Genomic DNA, 16,508 nt, shown 5'->3' with positions numbered 1-16,508 from the left:
GACCCTTGTACCTACGGGACCGCCTCTCCCGGTTTGCCCCACGGAGAGCCTCTAGGTCCATAAATAGCAACACCCTCGAGGTCCCGGGCCCTAAGGAAGTCAGATTAGCCTCAACCAGGGCCAGGGCCTTTTCAACACTGGCCCCGGCTGGTGGAATGCTCTGTCTCATGAGACCAGGGCCCTGCAGGATTTGATTTCCTTCAGCAGAGCCTGTAAGACAGAGTTGTTCCGCCTGGCCTTCGGCTTGGAATCAACTTGACCCCCTCCCTTTCTTTTTTCCTTTCTCCTTCTGTGATGGAACTCCTATTTGGGGACTTCCCTGGCTTTTTTCTGGCCCATGTAGGACCAGTCTGGATAGTTGGCCTTGGTGAAGACTTGACGTTTTCATCTCCCAAAAAGTTTTTGATTTGAGTTTCTACTGAAATGAGGCTGCATTTTAATGTTGTATTTTAATCTTGCTTTTAAGTTGTATTTTAATCAGTTGTTTTTATACCTGGTGTTAGCCGCCCTGAGCCCAGTCTTGGCTGGGGAGGGCCGGGTATAAATAAAATTTATTATTATTATTATCATTAAGGATCATCCAGTCCAAAACCGCCCCCAATGCAGGAATCTCAGCCAAAGCATCCATGACCGATGGCCATCCCGCCTCTGCTTCGAGAGCCCAGCTCCTCCTGAGGGAGACCATTTCACTGTTGAATGGTTATTACTGTCAGAGAGTTCTTCCTGGCGTTTAGTTGCAAATCCTCAAAGCGCCTTATTTCTTGCATTGATGTCCCACCTTTTTCTCAAGGAGCTGAAGGTGGCAAAGTACATTGTTCTCCCCACTCCTCATTCAAATCCTCAGAACACCCCTGCAAGGTAGTTTAGGCTGAGAGTCAGTCATTGGCCCCCAAGGTCACACTGACTGAACTTCATGGCCATTGGGGGTGGGTGGAGGGAAGAGAGATTTGGACCCTGGTCTCTCACGTCCATCCTGACCATCTAACACATTAATCAATTCATGTTTTTAAAAAATCCAAAGCTATGTACAAGAGGAGGAGGTTCTTCTTCTTGTTGTTTAAATAGCCGCACGTAGAACAAGAACATACAATAAATGATACGAAAGATGTCAGCTCCAGGAAACTTCCAAGAGTATTGGTACTTCAAGACCTGGACCATTGCATTAATGGGAAAAGTTAACAAAATATATCTGAACCTTAAAAAGGTAAAGGTAAAGGGACCCCTGGCCATTAGGTCCAGTCGTAAACGACTCTGGGGTTGTGGCGCTCATCTCGCTTTACTGGCCGAGGGAGCAGGTGTACAGCTTCCGGGTCATGTGGCCAGCATGACTAAGCCGCTTCTGGCGAACCAGAGCAGCACACGGAAACGCCGTTTACCTTCCCACCAGAGCAGTACCTATCTACTTGCACTTTGACGTGCTTTTGAACTGCTAGGTTGACAGGAGCAGGGACCAAGCAACGGGAGCTCACCCCGTCGCGGGGATTCGAACCACCGACCTTCTGATCGGCAAGTCCTAGGCTCTGTGGTTTAACCCACAGAGCCACCCGTGTCCCTGAACCTTACACCACCCAAAAATGAAGGACAACTTTGTAAATTATGCTTGGCACCCGTTTATCAAATGTACTAAAAATAAAAGGGACCTCATTGGCAGCTGCCCTCTTCTCAGTGGAGTTCTCTGGAAAAACATTATTGGATAATATGCAGTGCTGTTTTCGGAATGCTACCAACTCCCTCCTCATTCCCGTCCTTTCTTTCCTCCCCCTCCCCACTTTCTTCCTTGGGATCATTTCTCTCACTCTTTATTACCGTTGCTATTGCTTTCCATGCATTAGGAAATGAAAATAAAAACAAATGTGGGCTGGGGGGGGAATGATATAAATTCTGATGTAGTACAGTTCTGTTGTTTTGTCAAGTTTCTGCTGGACATGGCTGGGCTCAGCCCTGTGGGAAGTTTTGTCTGAATTGACAGAAAGCCTTCATTTGGTGCTGAATCCCCAGTAAGAGTCAGCAATGTCTAGGCAACATGATGACCATGTACATACGTGATAGACAATCTTTATAGAATTCCTTCAAACCACAAGAAGTAAAAAATGAAATCTTTAGTCTCAAAGTCTCTGAAAATCTTTAAATGAAGCGAGGTACCAGAGTTTGTACGATGAAGGACAAGCTGTGAAGCTTTGTGTATTCAGCAAATATGATGTCCAACACTGAACAGTGATTCCGGATATTGACTACTGTTTTGTAGAATTCTTTGTCAGCGTGGTGGGAGGATATAGAATTGCTTCATAAACCCATCTTATTTCGAATGAATGTATGTAAATGCTGTGGAACAGTGCTCATGTAATAATGTAGTCACATTATTGACTACATTATTACATGAGCACTGTTCCACAGCATTTGATATTTTCATTTACACACATTGACTACTTCTTATGGTTTGAAGGAATTCTGTAAAGATTGTCTATCGCGTATGTACATGGTCATCGTGTTGCCTAGACATTGCTGACGTTCTCCTTGCAACACAGAAGCTCCAGTAAGGTCAACACCTGTCTAAATGTGCCTGGAAGCGGGAAGCACCATGTTGCCTTCTCTTGGCTGAGTTGATAAGGGATTTCCTGCGTGAGGTTGAAATCGGGGGCCACCTTCAAGGCAACGCTCTCCCAGGTTGCAATGCAGCCCCCCTCTCCCCCCCCCGCAAGATGGGCTCCCTCGCCCTTAGGAGAGTGACCCCCCCCTGCTCTCTGTTGTTGTGTCACTTCCAAGGTTTCCAGCTGGCTGGGGCAGCAATGGCTGACGAAGAAAACGGCCCAGAGGGGGCATTTGCACCTGACTTTGGAGGCTGTGAGCTGCGCTTGGCCGCACCCAACCTAGGGGTCCCACAATCTGGGATGATCCTGAAGGACAGGAGCAGCCAGGTAAGAGCCCCGTGCAATGTTTTTTTCTCCTCCGGGGAGGCCCAGAAGAGCATGAACAGGTACCTCCACTTTGCAACTGTGTTCTGCCATCTCAGCCACCCTCAAAGTAGATTAGGCTGAGAAAGAGTGGCTGGACCAAGCTGGCCATGCTCCACTTCATGCTAGAAAAATGCAAGCTGTGCTGCTGAGAGAAGTTGTGCAACTCATGCAACACGTTGGTGATTAATGTACACAGAATAATTATACATACCGTATTTTTCGCTCTATAAGACGCACCTTTCCCCTCCTAAAAAGTAAGGGGAAATGTGTGTGCATCTTATGGGGCGAATGCAGGCTGCACAGCTATCCCTGAAGCAAGAAGATCCCTCTTGCTCTCCTGGCTTCAGGGATAGCCACACAAAGCCTCTTGAGCAAAGCCTCTTGAGCAAAGCCTCTTGAGCAAAAAGGGAGCCTTTGCGTCGCTTTCTTGTTTCTTGTTTTCCTCCTCTAAAAACTAGGTGCGTCTTATAGAGCGAAAAATACGGTACTTTATCAACCTTCTGAGAAATATACAAAACATTAAAGAAAAGCCACAAAGAGTTGCGAACTACCCAGCCTATAATGTCTGGTTTCAATAGATTTTTTAAATGCTTAACAGTCTTTTAGATAAGTTCATGAAGATACCAACGAAAGGTAAGTTCGGTGATATTCACAATACCGAGAGATGCTAGTAGAGTTGTAGAGACAGGGTGCTGGCGTTTTGCACCTGTTTCGCCCTGGCAGTCCAAGTAATCAAGAGGCCGCTGTTCACCCCTGATGGGGCCCTTTAACTGGGGCTTGCAGGTAGCACACTCCCAAGGTAGTTTTCCGGGCTTCTTCAGTGGTCTAATCTCAAAGTATTGATACGTATATTGATATTCAATCTTATAGAGAATACTCTTTCTTGGCTTAAGCTTAAGAGACTTTGAGATTAGACCACTGAAGAAACTGTGCATGCACAAAAGTGTTCTGCGCTCTTTGTGCATGCACAGAAGCATTTTGTGTGCTTCGCACATGCGCAGAAGCGCTCTATCTCACTCCGCGCTTGCGCAAAAGTGCCGGTCTAGTTGCGGACTTTTTGGGGTGCGAACGGCACCCCGGAACGGTTCGTGTCCACAACTAGAGGTACCACTGTAAATAGGTTCAGTTGGATTTTGGATAAATGTGCGATTGCTACTGTTATGAGTTTTATAGTGTTGCTGTCGTCCTTAGTGGGCCGTGCAAACTGCTACTCTGAATAATGCTATTTGTAGGGTAATGCAGTCCTGGCAGGGGTGAAACTAGGCTTTATTTCACCCAGGCCAAAGACCCCCGTTTGGCATACACACACCAATGCACAGTTGCGTACACACATACTGAGGCTGGGAGCTTCAGTGGCACCCCTCTGGGGTCTTCACCTGGGGCAAAAACCCATCTAGCCTTTCCCCCTCTTAGCTACAGCACTGGGTGTACTAGGGATGAGTTTATGGAACCAAGGGAGGGGTGGTCCCAAAATGTTTGGGGAGCACTGATTTAAGGTGTCTGTGAAGTCAAGATGATTAGCCCCTAGCCCACACTTTCTCAGTGAGGCAGAAGCCAGACGTGGGGGCACCACTCCTGCCCTCCACCTCTACAAACATTTGGGGCTAGGGGCCAAACCTAGAGCAGAGATGGGATTTTATTTTTAAAATCTATACAAGGTAGGGTTTTGTTTTTTTCATTTGTTCATAGAAGTTCAAACTGTAACAATAAGCACATTGTGTTCTTATTGTCAGCAAGGGGGTTCCCCATTTGTGGAATGCTCTCCCTAGGGAGGCTCACCTGGTACCTTCATTATAGACCTTTAGGCATCAGGTGAAATGTCCCTTGAGAGCCAGTGTGGTGTAGTGGTTAAGAGCGGTAGTCTTGTAATCTGGTGAACCGGGTTCGCTTCCCTGCTCCTCCACATGCAGCTGCTGGGTGACCCTGGGCTAGTCACACTTCTCTGAAGTCTCTCAGCCCCACTCACCTCACAGAGTGTTTGTTGTGGGGGAGGAAGGGAAAGGAGATTGTAGGCCGCTTTGAGACTCCTTAGGGTAGTGATAAAGTGGGATATCAAATCCAAATTCTTCCCTCTTCAACCAGGCCTTGGGCTGATTAACATTCCATGTCCTTTTAAATGGGGGAGGGGGTGGGGTCATTGGTCTGTTTCGTTCTTATTCTTATTATGTATTTCATATTTTTATCTTGTGATTTTTTTGCTGCGAGCTGTCCTGAGATCCTTGGAAGAAGGGCCGTATACAAGCTACATAAATAAACAATCCATTTTGTGCAAACAATAATTGCATAAATTCACAAAAATCAGGGATAATTTGTTGTCTTGGGTAATGACTACTACCAAAACAGGAGTGCTGGTTGTCAGGAGCTCGTCCTACACTCGAGTACACTCCTCTTCCTTTGTTCAGCACTTTTTATCTAATCTTTTGACAACCGTTCACAATTATCAGCAGAACTACTCCAGGGAGAGAGAGAAAAGTATTTTTAAAAAGGCTTCGCGTCATGACATTCTGCAAGAAATATGTGGAGGAGCTGCAAATCGCTTGGGCAGCCAGCAGTTCTCTTTGTGTGGCACGAATATGTGTTGTAGAAGGGAAGGTGTGGAGGGGGTTCCTGACTGTCCCCTCCTTTTCGCTGCATGCTGGATTCCAGGAAAATGAGACCGGGTCGCTCCGCCCTTCCACCGCACAGCCGCTGGGCAGTCCTGCAAGCCCCAGCTCCTCCGCCTCCGTGACCCCGCTGGCCTCCCAGCACTGCCTCCAGCTCCTCCAGCACCAGCTCCTCCAGCAGCAGCAGCAGACGCAGGTGGCTGCAGCTCAGGTAACTATGCCCCTACCTGTCTGGCAACCACCTGACTGCACTTTCTTTGACACAGTTTTCAGCAGGAGTTTCACCTCATTCCCCAATCCTCTTCTGCATTACTGTGGGGTATGTGTGTGTGAGAGAGGGAGAGCCACTAACTTGCCCTAAATTGCCCCATATAGGATGTTGTTGTTGTTTTACATCCTGGCTTTTCGCCAGGTGACTCACACAAATTAAAGCAATTCAGGTAAAAAGCTAAAACCATGCAAAATGCAAATAGTTAAAAAGTAATTAAACTCTCAGTGGAATAAAAGCAGTGTAGAATAATGGATTTTGGAAACTTGAAAGCAAACTCTGTTTGCAACAGCATGTATGTGCTTGTGTGTGTGTGAGTATGCATATATGCATATATTTATAATATAATAAAGGGGATAAATATGATAGATGGCTCGAAAGGAAAGGAAACCAACACCAACACGCCTCTGACAAATCCACTGTGGAGGAGAACTGTATTGATAGCTGCCACAATGCCTAGTTGGGAACTCTGTGTTCAGAGTTTCTCTGAACTGGAGGCCAAAGCAGCAGAGAATGGCTGTCGTCTGCCTGCGTATGGGTTGCCCAGTGGCAGCTCTAGCTGACCACCATTAGAAGCAGAGAGTCGGGCTCAAAGGATGCATTGGCCTGATCCAGCATGGCCCCTGGTGGCTTCACTCAGCCCTCTCAGCTCATGAGACCCCCTCATCGTGTCCCCACCCCACCTCCCGGCAGGTGCAGCTACTGAAAGACCAGCTGTCAGCCGAAACCACAGCCCGGGTTGAAGCTCAGGTCCGTGTCCGGCAGCTCCTGATGACCAACCGCGACCTCCTCCAGCACGTCTCCTTGCTAGTGAGGCAGCTCAAGGAACTAGAGATCAAGGTGCACCTACGACATCCAGGTGAGTGACCGGAGTAGGCTGGAGGGGGCGTGTCTCCATGGAGGGTCACTCAAGGGCCTCTCTCTGGTGCCCAGTGATGTACTTGATCCTCCCTCTCTCTGCATTATCCTCCTAACAACCCTGCCAGGCTCAGTAAAATTAAAACGGTTTGTAAAGTAAGTTTGCATGAAACACCAGAAGGTACCCAATTATTGCCATTGTATAATTACTATAAAATGGTTGTATAACCTTAGAAAGTTGTATAGTCTGAGAAAGAGGGTGGCTGTGCAGGGCATGGCTGCAACTGCCATGAAGGGACCCTGAGCTTCTGAATTTGCCACAGCACTACTGCAATGCAGTGCAGAATTAGAGCAACGGATGTGCTCAGTGGCTGGTGTGGCTTTGCGAGGTCTATCAAATAAATGGCTTTATATCCTGATGGATGGGACGCGGGTGGCGCTGTGGGTTAAACCACAGAGCCTAGGACTTGCTGATCAGAAGGTCGGCGGTTCGAATCCCCACAACGGGGTGAGCTGTACAGGTGAGGTGTACAGGAGTTCCTGGAAGCTGTATGCCAGCTCCCTTGGCCAGTAAAGCGAGATGAGCGCCACAACCCCAGAGTTGGTCACGACTGGACCTAATGGTCAAGGGTCCCCTTACCCTTTACCTTTATCCTGATGAATAGATGGAGCCTCCAGGCGCAGAGACAGTCTGCCACGGAATACCAGATAAAGGTAAAGGGACCCCTGACCATTAGGTCCAGTCGTCGGTGCTCATCTCGCTTTACTGGCCTAGGAAGCTGGCGTACAGCTTCCAGGTCATGTGGCCAGCAGGACTAAGCTGCTTCTGGCGAACCAGAGCAGCGCACAGAAACACCGTTTACCTTCCCGCCGGAGCGGTACCTATTGATCTACTTGCACTTTGACGTGCTTTCGAACTGCTAGGTTGGCAGGAGCAGGCACCAAGCGACGGGAGCTCACCCCATCGCGGGGATTCGAACCGGCGACCTTCTGATCGGCAAGACCTAGGCTCTGTGGTTTAACCCACAGCGCCACCCGGGTCCCTTCAAATACCCGATACTTGGGGGCATAAAACAGGGCCAGGGAGGGCTATTGGCCTGCACCCACAGCTTGGGGGCTTCCCAGGAGCCTATGTGGGAAGCCTTTGGTCTCAGACAACAGGCACGGACACTCCATCCTTGTGTTGTTACCTATTTACCATTCCCCCCCACACCTTGCTTTTAGTTGACCGTTCGCTGCAGAACCTGACGCTGGCTCAGTCGCTCTCCCTCAACTTGAAGAACCACTACAGCCTTGAAATCAACCTGCCATCCACCTCGACACCGGCCAGCGTCCTGGGCAGCCCTGTGGCACAGATGGGCAGCGCTTGCGAGTCTTACCTGAATCTGTCCAACCTGGAGAAGGGAAGCCAGCTGAGCCACTGGGCAGAGAGCGAGGAGCACCTGGCAGTCCTGGAGGGGCCAGACGGCCTCCGCAGCGTGGAGGGGTCTGAGGCCGCAGACTGTGCGGTGCTGGGAAGAACCGGCCGGCAGAAGAGCAGCAACCTGGGCACTCCGGCACAGGAGGAGAGGTAGGGAAGTCTTGGCGTAGTGGTGCTCATGATCAACCCACGTCTGGGCCCATGCAAGGCAAATCGCACAGCTTGGTTCTTAGCACTGTGTGGTGGGAAAGGGGGGGTAGGCTGCCATACATGCAGATTTTTGCAGTTTTGCAGCTGTTCTGTCACACCCATTGGTCTGCTCTCATAGAATCAGAACTGGAGGTATCTCCAAGGTCACCTACAAGTGAAACTCGAAAAATTAGAATATCATGGAAAAGCTCATTTCATTCAGTAATTCAACTTAAAAGGTGAAACTAATATATGAGATCGACTCATGACATGCAAAGCGAGATATGCTTCCACTTCTCCGAGGTCCAATCTTGTTCGATTTGCAATCCTTGTTTTGCTGATTTCCTTGAATATTCCAATTTTCTGAGATGGTTAATTTGGGGTTTTCATCAGCTGTACGCCATGATCATCGCAATGATAACAAATCAAGGCTTGACATATCTCGCTTTGCATGTCACGAGTCTATCTCATATATGAGTTTCACCTTTTAAGTTGAATACCAGAAATCAAGGAACTTTTCCATGATATTCTAATTTTTTGAGTTTCACCTGTATGTAGTCAGCTGTTTTGCTCACAGATGGCTGGCGGGGGGGGGGGGGACTTTTCTCAGCCCAAGGGCCATGTTTCCTCCTGAGCAGCTTTCAAGGGCCCACATGGCCAGAGGCCGAAGTGGGTGGAGCCATGGATGTGGCTGACCCCTTCACACAGAACCCTATAAATGCAGCTTCACCACAGCCAGAGATTCCTATGCTCCCACCTGTCCCATCTCTCTACCTATCCAGGCAGGTGAGAGGCACCATCCCGATTTGAGGACACATACCAGCCTGGAAAACCCCCTTTCTCAACACAGGACGGTCACATCTTGCACAATTATGCTCTCCGCCTGTTCAGTTCACAGGCTCTGGGTGCTCTTGTGAGATCTTGCTTAAAATCTCTTTCCACACCGGGGGAAAGAATGCAAAAAGAGTTTTAAAGCTCTCTGCCTTGTGTGCAGTTAATTTGTGCAGTTTCGACTGGGGGCTTTCAACCATGCAAGGTTAAAGTTGTGCAAGTTAGTTGCACGCAGGAAGCGATTATACTGTATGCCGGTTTAGTAATGGAGAATGCAAAACCTGGCTAGCTGTGGGAGAGGTGTGCTGCCCCAAGGTAGCACCCAACTTACTGTTTGCTAGAATTGCAAAGTTGTGGGGGCTGCTACTCAAATCTCGCTACAGGCAACCCATGGAAGGGGCTGCTACTCAAGGGTGGAACAGCTGCTTTGCATGCAGAATGTCCCTGGGTCAATTCCTGGGCAGCACCTCCAATTTAAAAGAACCTCAAGGCTGCACTGCTGCACTGCGCTCTGCGTGGGGCTGCCCTTGGGTCTGGTTCTGAAGCTCCAGCGACTGCAGAGTGCGGCGGCCAGATTGCTGGTGGGGTCACCTGGCCGACAATGTGTGGCCCCCTTGTTGAGGCATCTGCACTGGCTGCCCATCTGCTACTGGGTCAGAGTCAAGGCCCTTGTATTAATTCACAAAGCCCTGGACAACTTGGGTCCAGGGTACCTAAGACCCTTATATCCCAGCTTGATCACTCAGATCATCAGCAGGAGCATCGTTGGTCGTTACCTCGGTTGGTGAGGCTAACTTGACAACAAGAAACCGAGCCTTTGGTGTCCATCAGCCCAGCCCTGTGGAACACTCTGCCACTAGAGATTCAGCAAGTGCTTTCTGTTTCAACTTTTAAATGCCTGCTGAAAACTTGGCCTGTGCAGGTAATTAAGAATACATCGTTCTTCGTTCCACAGTAGTTGGCTGATTTCTGATCTTAGCATTCTTACATGGTTTTTATTGTATGATTTTATCTATAGTTGTTGTGAACTGCTCTGATATATCTATATTTTTTAAATGAATAGGGAATACAAAAAAATATACCATATTTTTCCATGTAGGGTTTTTTTTTAACCAAAAAATTAGGTTTAAAATTGGGGCTCGTCTTATACACAGGTAGTGTTGAGGGGGTGCTTTCTTAATTTGGAGGCCTCCCCAAAAGGGGGCGTCTTATACATGGGGTCATCTTATACACGGAAAAATACGGTATATATTATTTTTATTCCTTATTAAGTTTGTACAATGCCCTTCATCCGGAGATCACAGGGTCGTTCACAACATAGAGTTATTTATTTGTAGAAGTACTTCTCTGCCGAACATCAGGGCAGTGTGCAAAGTCACGAGAAGCCTTTGAAAGCCACCCAAAGCCACCCAAAGCCACCCATCCTTTCTCCGTTTGACAGGTTGCAGCCCCTCATCCCCAAGCTGAACCCACCCCCTCCAACCCTGAGGAGGAGGTCAAGCAAAACCACCTCGCCCAGCCTAGAAGCAGAGACGGACGCCACAGCAGCAGCAGCCACCAGCACCACCACCTCTGGGTCCGGCCACAGCACCTCCACGCTCACCAGCATCACCATCTTCTCCCTGGCCAGCTTGGAGTCTGAGCCCAGGACGCTGGGAAGAGGTCACACTTGCGGCCGTGCCGAAAACCAGGTGGCCCTAAGCCAGGAGCGGGCTGGGGAGGGTGGACAGGCACCTCCGGCAAAAGGGGCCTTGGGACGACCCGAGAAAGGCCCCTCTAGGGATCTGGATGGCAGCTTGTCTCTCCGGCGTCCTTTCCTCTCCTCGGCCGGCAATGAAACCTGTTTGCGCATCAGTCTTTCGGAGGACGAGCTGGACACATCAGGGGCCTGCGTTGCCCGTGCATAAACCATGCACTTGGGGAGCAGGCTATTAGCTTGCACTGGTTGCCAGGCACAGATTGGGGGGTTAGAGGTGGCTTGTAGGGTGCTGCGGCATCAGAGGGGAGTCTCTGAAATGGCCACCAGTGGAGGCTGGCAGTTCCGTAAGAGCAAAAGTGGGAGACTTTGAGCCAGAAGCCGCGTGGTCTCCAAAAGAAGCGAGCTGGGAGGGTCTCCTGCCTTTGTCTTCCACACAAGCAGAGGTCCTCAACAGACACCAGGAAATGACCAGAAGCCTTGACAAACTGGCTGACCTGGCATGGAGGAACACCTAAGGACCTCGTGTCACCCAGGGTACAAGCACCAGTAAACAACCAGGCGCAAGGTCCTCAGTCTCTGTGCCCCAGGGAAAGAGCTCAGCACGACTGGCTGAAATCTAGACTGTGTGCCACAGATTGTCCCCCCAGCCAAGAAAAGCTGCTTGCAGTTTTTGGGGGGCAAAAGAGGTAGGGAGAGGGAGGTCGTGGGGTGGCCTGTAGCATTCGGCGTTGTGAGGCAAGGTTAGCACCTGAGCAAGGTGGGTGGTGGTTATCCCAATGGTCATTCCAGAAGTCTCCACTGGAATGAGAGGGTTGCACACAGGTGATATTAGTCCAGCATTTTGAAGTCACTTGATAGTAGAAGCCCAGCCCCCTTCCTGGTCGAGAGGGTCAAGAAGCCCCATCTTGGACGCCCCTGTAGGAACCAGTGCAAGGGCATCTTGGCTGCCATTTCCAGACTAGGCGTCGGCTGTTAGGCCAGAGAGGGGCTGTGGTGGTGCCTTCCAAAGACCTTACCTCTAACCTTCCAGGGGGGGGGGGGAGGATGCTGAAGGTGCAGGAAGTTTGCACCTGAATGAAGGAGAGCCACCCTTCAGATTCCCCCCCTCCAATTTCCCCCAGCTGCAGACCATCCCTTCCTTCAGCAGGAGTTTAGTGGCACAGATGCTCCTTTCGGTTTTATTTTATTCTGAGGCTGGAGAAATTAAGCATATTGGTGTTTCCTAGATCCTGAGGTAATTATTATCATTTCTGCTTTCCGATTCCTTCTCAGTAGTGGCACCCACCCTGCGGAATGCCCTCCCATCAGATGTCAAGGAAATAAACAGCTATCTGACTTTTAGAAGACACCTGAAGGCAGCCCTGTTTAGAGAAGTTTTTAATGTCTGATGTTTTATTACTTTATTATTATTATTATTAATAATAATTTGGTTGGGAGCCGCCCAGAGTGTCTGGGGAAACCCAGCCAGATGGGTGGGGTGTAAATAATAAATTATTATTAAAATTGGTGAAATCCAAACAGTTTTGTTCTGAGTTGGAGGCACAGGAGTGAGAGAGTGCAGAAAGCAAATTCCAGGGCATGCCTGAGTGGTGGACAACAAAGTTTTACTCCGAGTAGACCCATCCCCAGAGGGTCTCACTGTTGGCAACTTGTTCTGCCACGCATCATATTGCACGCTCACAGGGGCGTTGAAGGAGATATCCCCCCCCCCCCCCCAGGCCATCTGTGCAAATTAAAACACTGGAATTGGGGACCAGGCTGGTTTCTCCAAAAGAGAAAAATAGAGAAGGCCCTTGCCTGTACATTTTACCTCATCCATCAGGTTCTGTGAATGCTGCAAACCTAGTCTTTCTTTTGAAGCGAAAGCTGGAAATTGGGGGTTGTGGGATCCAGAGGAGGGGGCACAGCTGTCTCCTCCCCTCAGTGGATGCTCAGAAGGGTGGAAATGGGTTGTTTTTGTTTCAGAAACAAAGCTCACCAGCCATGCAAGAGAGGGTGGAAAGTGTAATGTTTGGTGACGGAGAGAGCGAGAGTGGAGGAGGACCAGGAGCAGGTTGCTGAAAGGATGAATTTGAGAGGAGGGAGAGTTAAATTTGGGGCCAGGTGGGTATGCAGTCGGGAGAACTGGTCAGCAAGCCAGTTGCAAGAGGTGGGCTCAGGAGGAGTCGGGAGGCCTGAATGCTCAGGGGCGCCATTAGATGGATCAGCCACTGAAGGCTGCCCCAGGTGAGCACGTGTCGCGGGAGCGAGTGTGAAGCACGTCAGCCAAGCAAGCTCAAGTGGTGGTGGTGGGGAGGCGGCTTTCACCACGTCAGGGGCATTTTCCTGCCACCCCCAAACTTTCAGGACCCTCAGAGCTGCCGCCCACTAGTGAACAAAGGCACCCCCAGTTTGTGGTTCTCACTGCTTTGCACATGGGCCTTGCAGGTTGGTTCACACAAGCAGAGGAGCCGTATTTCGAAAGGGATCTGAAAAGGAAAGGAATTGGTGATGTGGATGGAGCGCCTTGTGGGCTTTTATCCCAGGGTGCCTTTAAAAGGTGTGTCCCATAGCTGGGGGGGGACGACCCAGAGGGGAGGGGTATGTAGTGTACCTCCTTTGGGGGCCAATGCACAGTTAAATGAGGCAAGTTAGGAATGTGTTTAGAAGGTTGATTTGGGGTGAAGGGATGTATTGTTGGTAGCAATTCAGGGGAGAGAGAGAGAGGAAGAGAAAGACAATGGCCATCCATGTCTGGGTTGCCTAGCAACCCTCTGCACAGGTAGAACAGGCCCAGCAGAGGCCAAGTAGCCTAGGGTGGTCACCAGAGCAGGGCACCACTGGAAATTGTGGCCGTTGCCTGTCAACTACCACTAAACAAGTCCTCAAGGGGCAAGTTCAAAGGGCAATTAGAGTTAAAAAATCTCTGTGCTGCCAAGATTTCTGCATATGTTGGAGGGTGGGAATGCTCTTGTGTACATTTTTTTCACACATGCAGAAATCTTGGCAGCACAGAGATTTTAACACTTGCTTGTCAACGCATGTGCTGATCAGGCTGCTTTCAAAAAGGCACAGCTGTTTAGCCAGTTGAGTATTCAGCAGGGTGGCAGGGTGAGAATCCTGCCTCCTGCAGGTAAAGGTAAAGGGACCCTTGACCATTAGGTCCAGTCGTGGCTGACTCTGGGGTTGTGGCGCTCATCTCGCTTTATTGGCTTTATTGGCCAGCATGACTAAGCCGCTTCTGGCGAACCAGAGCAGCGCACAAAAACGCCGTTTACCTTCCCGCTGGAGCGGTACCTATTTATCTACTTGCACTGGTTTGCTTTCAAACTGCTAGGTTGGCAGGAGCAGGGACCGAGCAACGGGAGCTCACCCCGTCGCGGGGATTCGAACCGCCGACCTTCTGATCAGCAAGTCCTAGGCTCTGTGGTTTAACCCACAGCGCCACCCGCGTCCCTCCTGCAGGTAGATGTACTCAAAAATCAAGGCATGACGAGTGAGCACCCAGGCAAGTCACTGCACATGCAGAATGGCTTCAGTTCGGCAGTTACGTGTGTTTGGAAGGGAAATGTCACTTTTCATGTGTTTGTGTGTGCCCTTAACAATCGATGGGACCACGTGTGTGTTCCATACTTGGATATTTCTAGCCATGTGCAATGTGCTGAGTGGGAATCTGCTGCAAGGCAGGCTGAAGTTCCACTGATGGTGCTGATTTCTTTTATTACAGTGTTGCATAGTGGGAAACTAAACAGCTGACACGCACGCACCTCAACGAGGTGGGAGGAGAGGAAAGTGTCCATATCTTGCTTTTTTAAAATCATCTATAGGAGCCTCTGAGCCAAAAACCACATTCTCTCAAAGCTATTTCCAAGTTAGCACAGAGGATGGAAACCCAGTGGTTAAAAACAAACAAACCGCCTGTTTGAAATAATCAGGATTTTTGCAAAATGCAGGACTCTCTTTTGCAACCTGGGAGCTGTAGTCCAGGACATCTGGAGGCTACCAGGTTAAGAAAGACTAATGTAGGATGTATCTTATAGTCTCCTCCCCACAAAACGTTTGTTCTTTACGGCTTACATTTCCCAGTTCACACTGGAATCCTCGCTTCATTCAAACAGCCAAGCTTCACTTGAAATAAAAATCTCTGGAACAACCTGCAGGGGAGGTTGCAGAAGCATGTGCAGAGTGCCGGAGCTGCCAGCTTGAATGATCTGCCACAGTTTTCTTGCCAGGGCCAAAATGCTGGGCCAGAGGTTTGAGTCGGGGGCTTTTCTGTGGGTGGGGGGGACAGAAATTGTGTCATAATTTAAAGCCTTCTTGAGAGCAGAGGAGTGGAGGGTTCGTTTTAATTCCAAGTGTTATCCTGTAAATTGTTGTTGAAGACTTCGAGAGAGAGAGAAAGTTTGAATTTATTGTGTAAAGAGTTCAATGTTGTTGGGACCATGAGTATAATTACAGATTTCTTTCTCCTTACAGTTTGTCAGCGTGTTCTTTCTGGTGCGGCGAGGGGGGGGGGGAAGAGGTGGTTTTTGCCTGTTTTCCACCTATTTCACACAGACGGATTGTTCAGCTTAATAAAGCCATTGACATATTTAAGTTTTCTCTCTCGTGGGGGTAGAAGGGGGGTCACTTTGGTTCCTGATGCATTAATTTCTCAAAAAACAAAACAAAACCCATGTTCTGTCATTCATCCAGTGCACCCCCCACATCATAAAATCCAGTTGGAGTGTTTCTTCATCTCCCCTCTTACTTTATTTATTTATTACATACATATATGCCCTACCTTTTCCCTTCAGGGAGCTCAAGGTGTCAGACATGGTTCTCCCCCCTCAATTAATCTTCACGACAACGCCGTGATGAAAGGCAGTGCCTGGCCCTCAAGGTCAACCAAGAGGGCTACTTGGCCGAGGCGAGATTTGAACCCTGGTCCCCCAGACCCTATGCCACTAAACCAGAACAGAGCTACAGGATTGTATGGACAGAAGAGTCTCGGGTCTGGTTCCCAAAAAGCTGTTCCAGAGGCTGAACATCAGCTCAAAACACTTATTAAAAATGATTTCATGAAGAATATTCTAGGAGGGATACTGAAAATACATTAATCCAGCCTCATGCAATAGGTTCAGCGGTGCTGGGGGGCTTTAAAAAGTCTTCTTTTAGAAAATGGTGCAAGTCAAAGATAAGTACACTTCAAAAAAGCAAGCCTTCCTTGATACATTTGGTACATTTTTTCTCTCTAGCATCTAGAAAATTATTATTATTATTATTATTATTATTATTATTATTATTATTTATATCCCGCCCTCCCCAGCTGAAGCCAGGCTCAGAGCGGCTAACAACAGTAAAAATAACACAGTTTGCATAAAATCACAATTAATTAAAATACATTCTAAAATCAATTCAGAATCAAATTAGTGGCAACGATTGGGCTAGTTCTATGAAGATTACAGAAGGAGGGGGGGTCAGACTGTGCCTTGGCCAAAGGCCTGGTGGAACAGCTCTGTTTTGCAGGCTCTGCGGAAATATGTCAAGTCATCCAGGGCCCTGGTCTCTTGTGACAGAGCGTTCCACCAGATCGGGGCCACAGCCGAAAAGGCCCTGGCTCTGGTTGAGGCCAGCCTAACCTCCCTGTGGCCCAGGACCTCCAAGATATTATTTGCGGACTGAAAGGTCCTCCATGGGGAATACCAGGAGAGGCGGTCCTGTAATA

The 16,508-nt window shown here is 49.0% G+C and overlaps 1 protein-coding gene across 2 annotated transcripts in view; it reads left to right on the top strand.

Annotated features, from left to right (window-relative positions):
- The window catches only part of LOC114589048 (carboxyl-terminal PDZ ligand of neuronal nitric oxide synthase protein-like), a 54,271-nt gene extending 38,997 nt beyond the window's left edge, over positions 1–15,274 (top strand). For both annotated transcript variants that reach the window (XM_028715026.2, XM_028715029.2), the window contains 5 exons: positions 2,764–2,915; positions 5,601–5,768; positions 6,519–6,684; positions 7,908–8,253; positions 10,565–15,274. In XM_028715026.2, coding sequence (XP_028570859.2) covers positions 2,764–2,915; positions 5,601–5,768; positions 6,519–6,684; positions 7,908–8,253; positions 10,565–11,030 — 1,298 coding nt within the window. In that variant the 3' untranslated portion in view covers positions 11,031–15,274. The remainder of the gene's footprint in view (positions 1–2,763; positions 2,916–5,600; positions 5,769–6,518; positions 6,685–7,907; positions 8,254–10,564) is intronic.
- Positions 15,275–16,508: the final 1,234 nt, after the last annotated feature.

Source organism: Podarcis muralis, chromosome Z (genome assembly GCF_964188315.1).
Source record: "Podarcis muralis chromosome Z, rPodMur119.hap1.1, whole genome shotgun sequence".
Classification (NCBI taxonomy): Eukaryota; Metazoa; Chordata; class Lepidosauria; order Squamata; family Lacertidae; genus Podarcis; species Podarcis muralis.
Note: the sequence above shows the minus strand (reverse complement) of the source record. Positions and strands in the feature narration are given on the sequence as shown.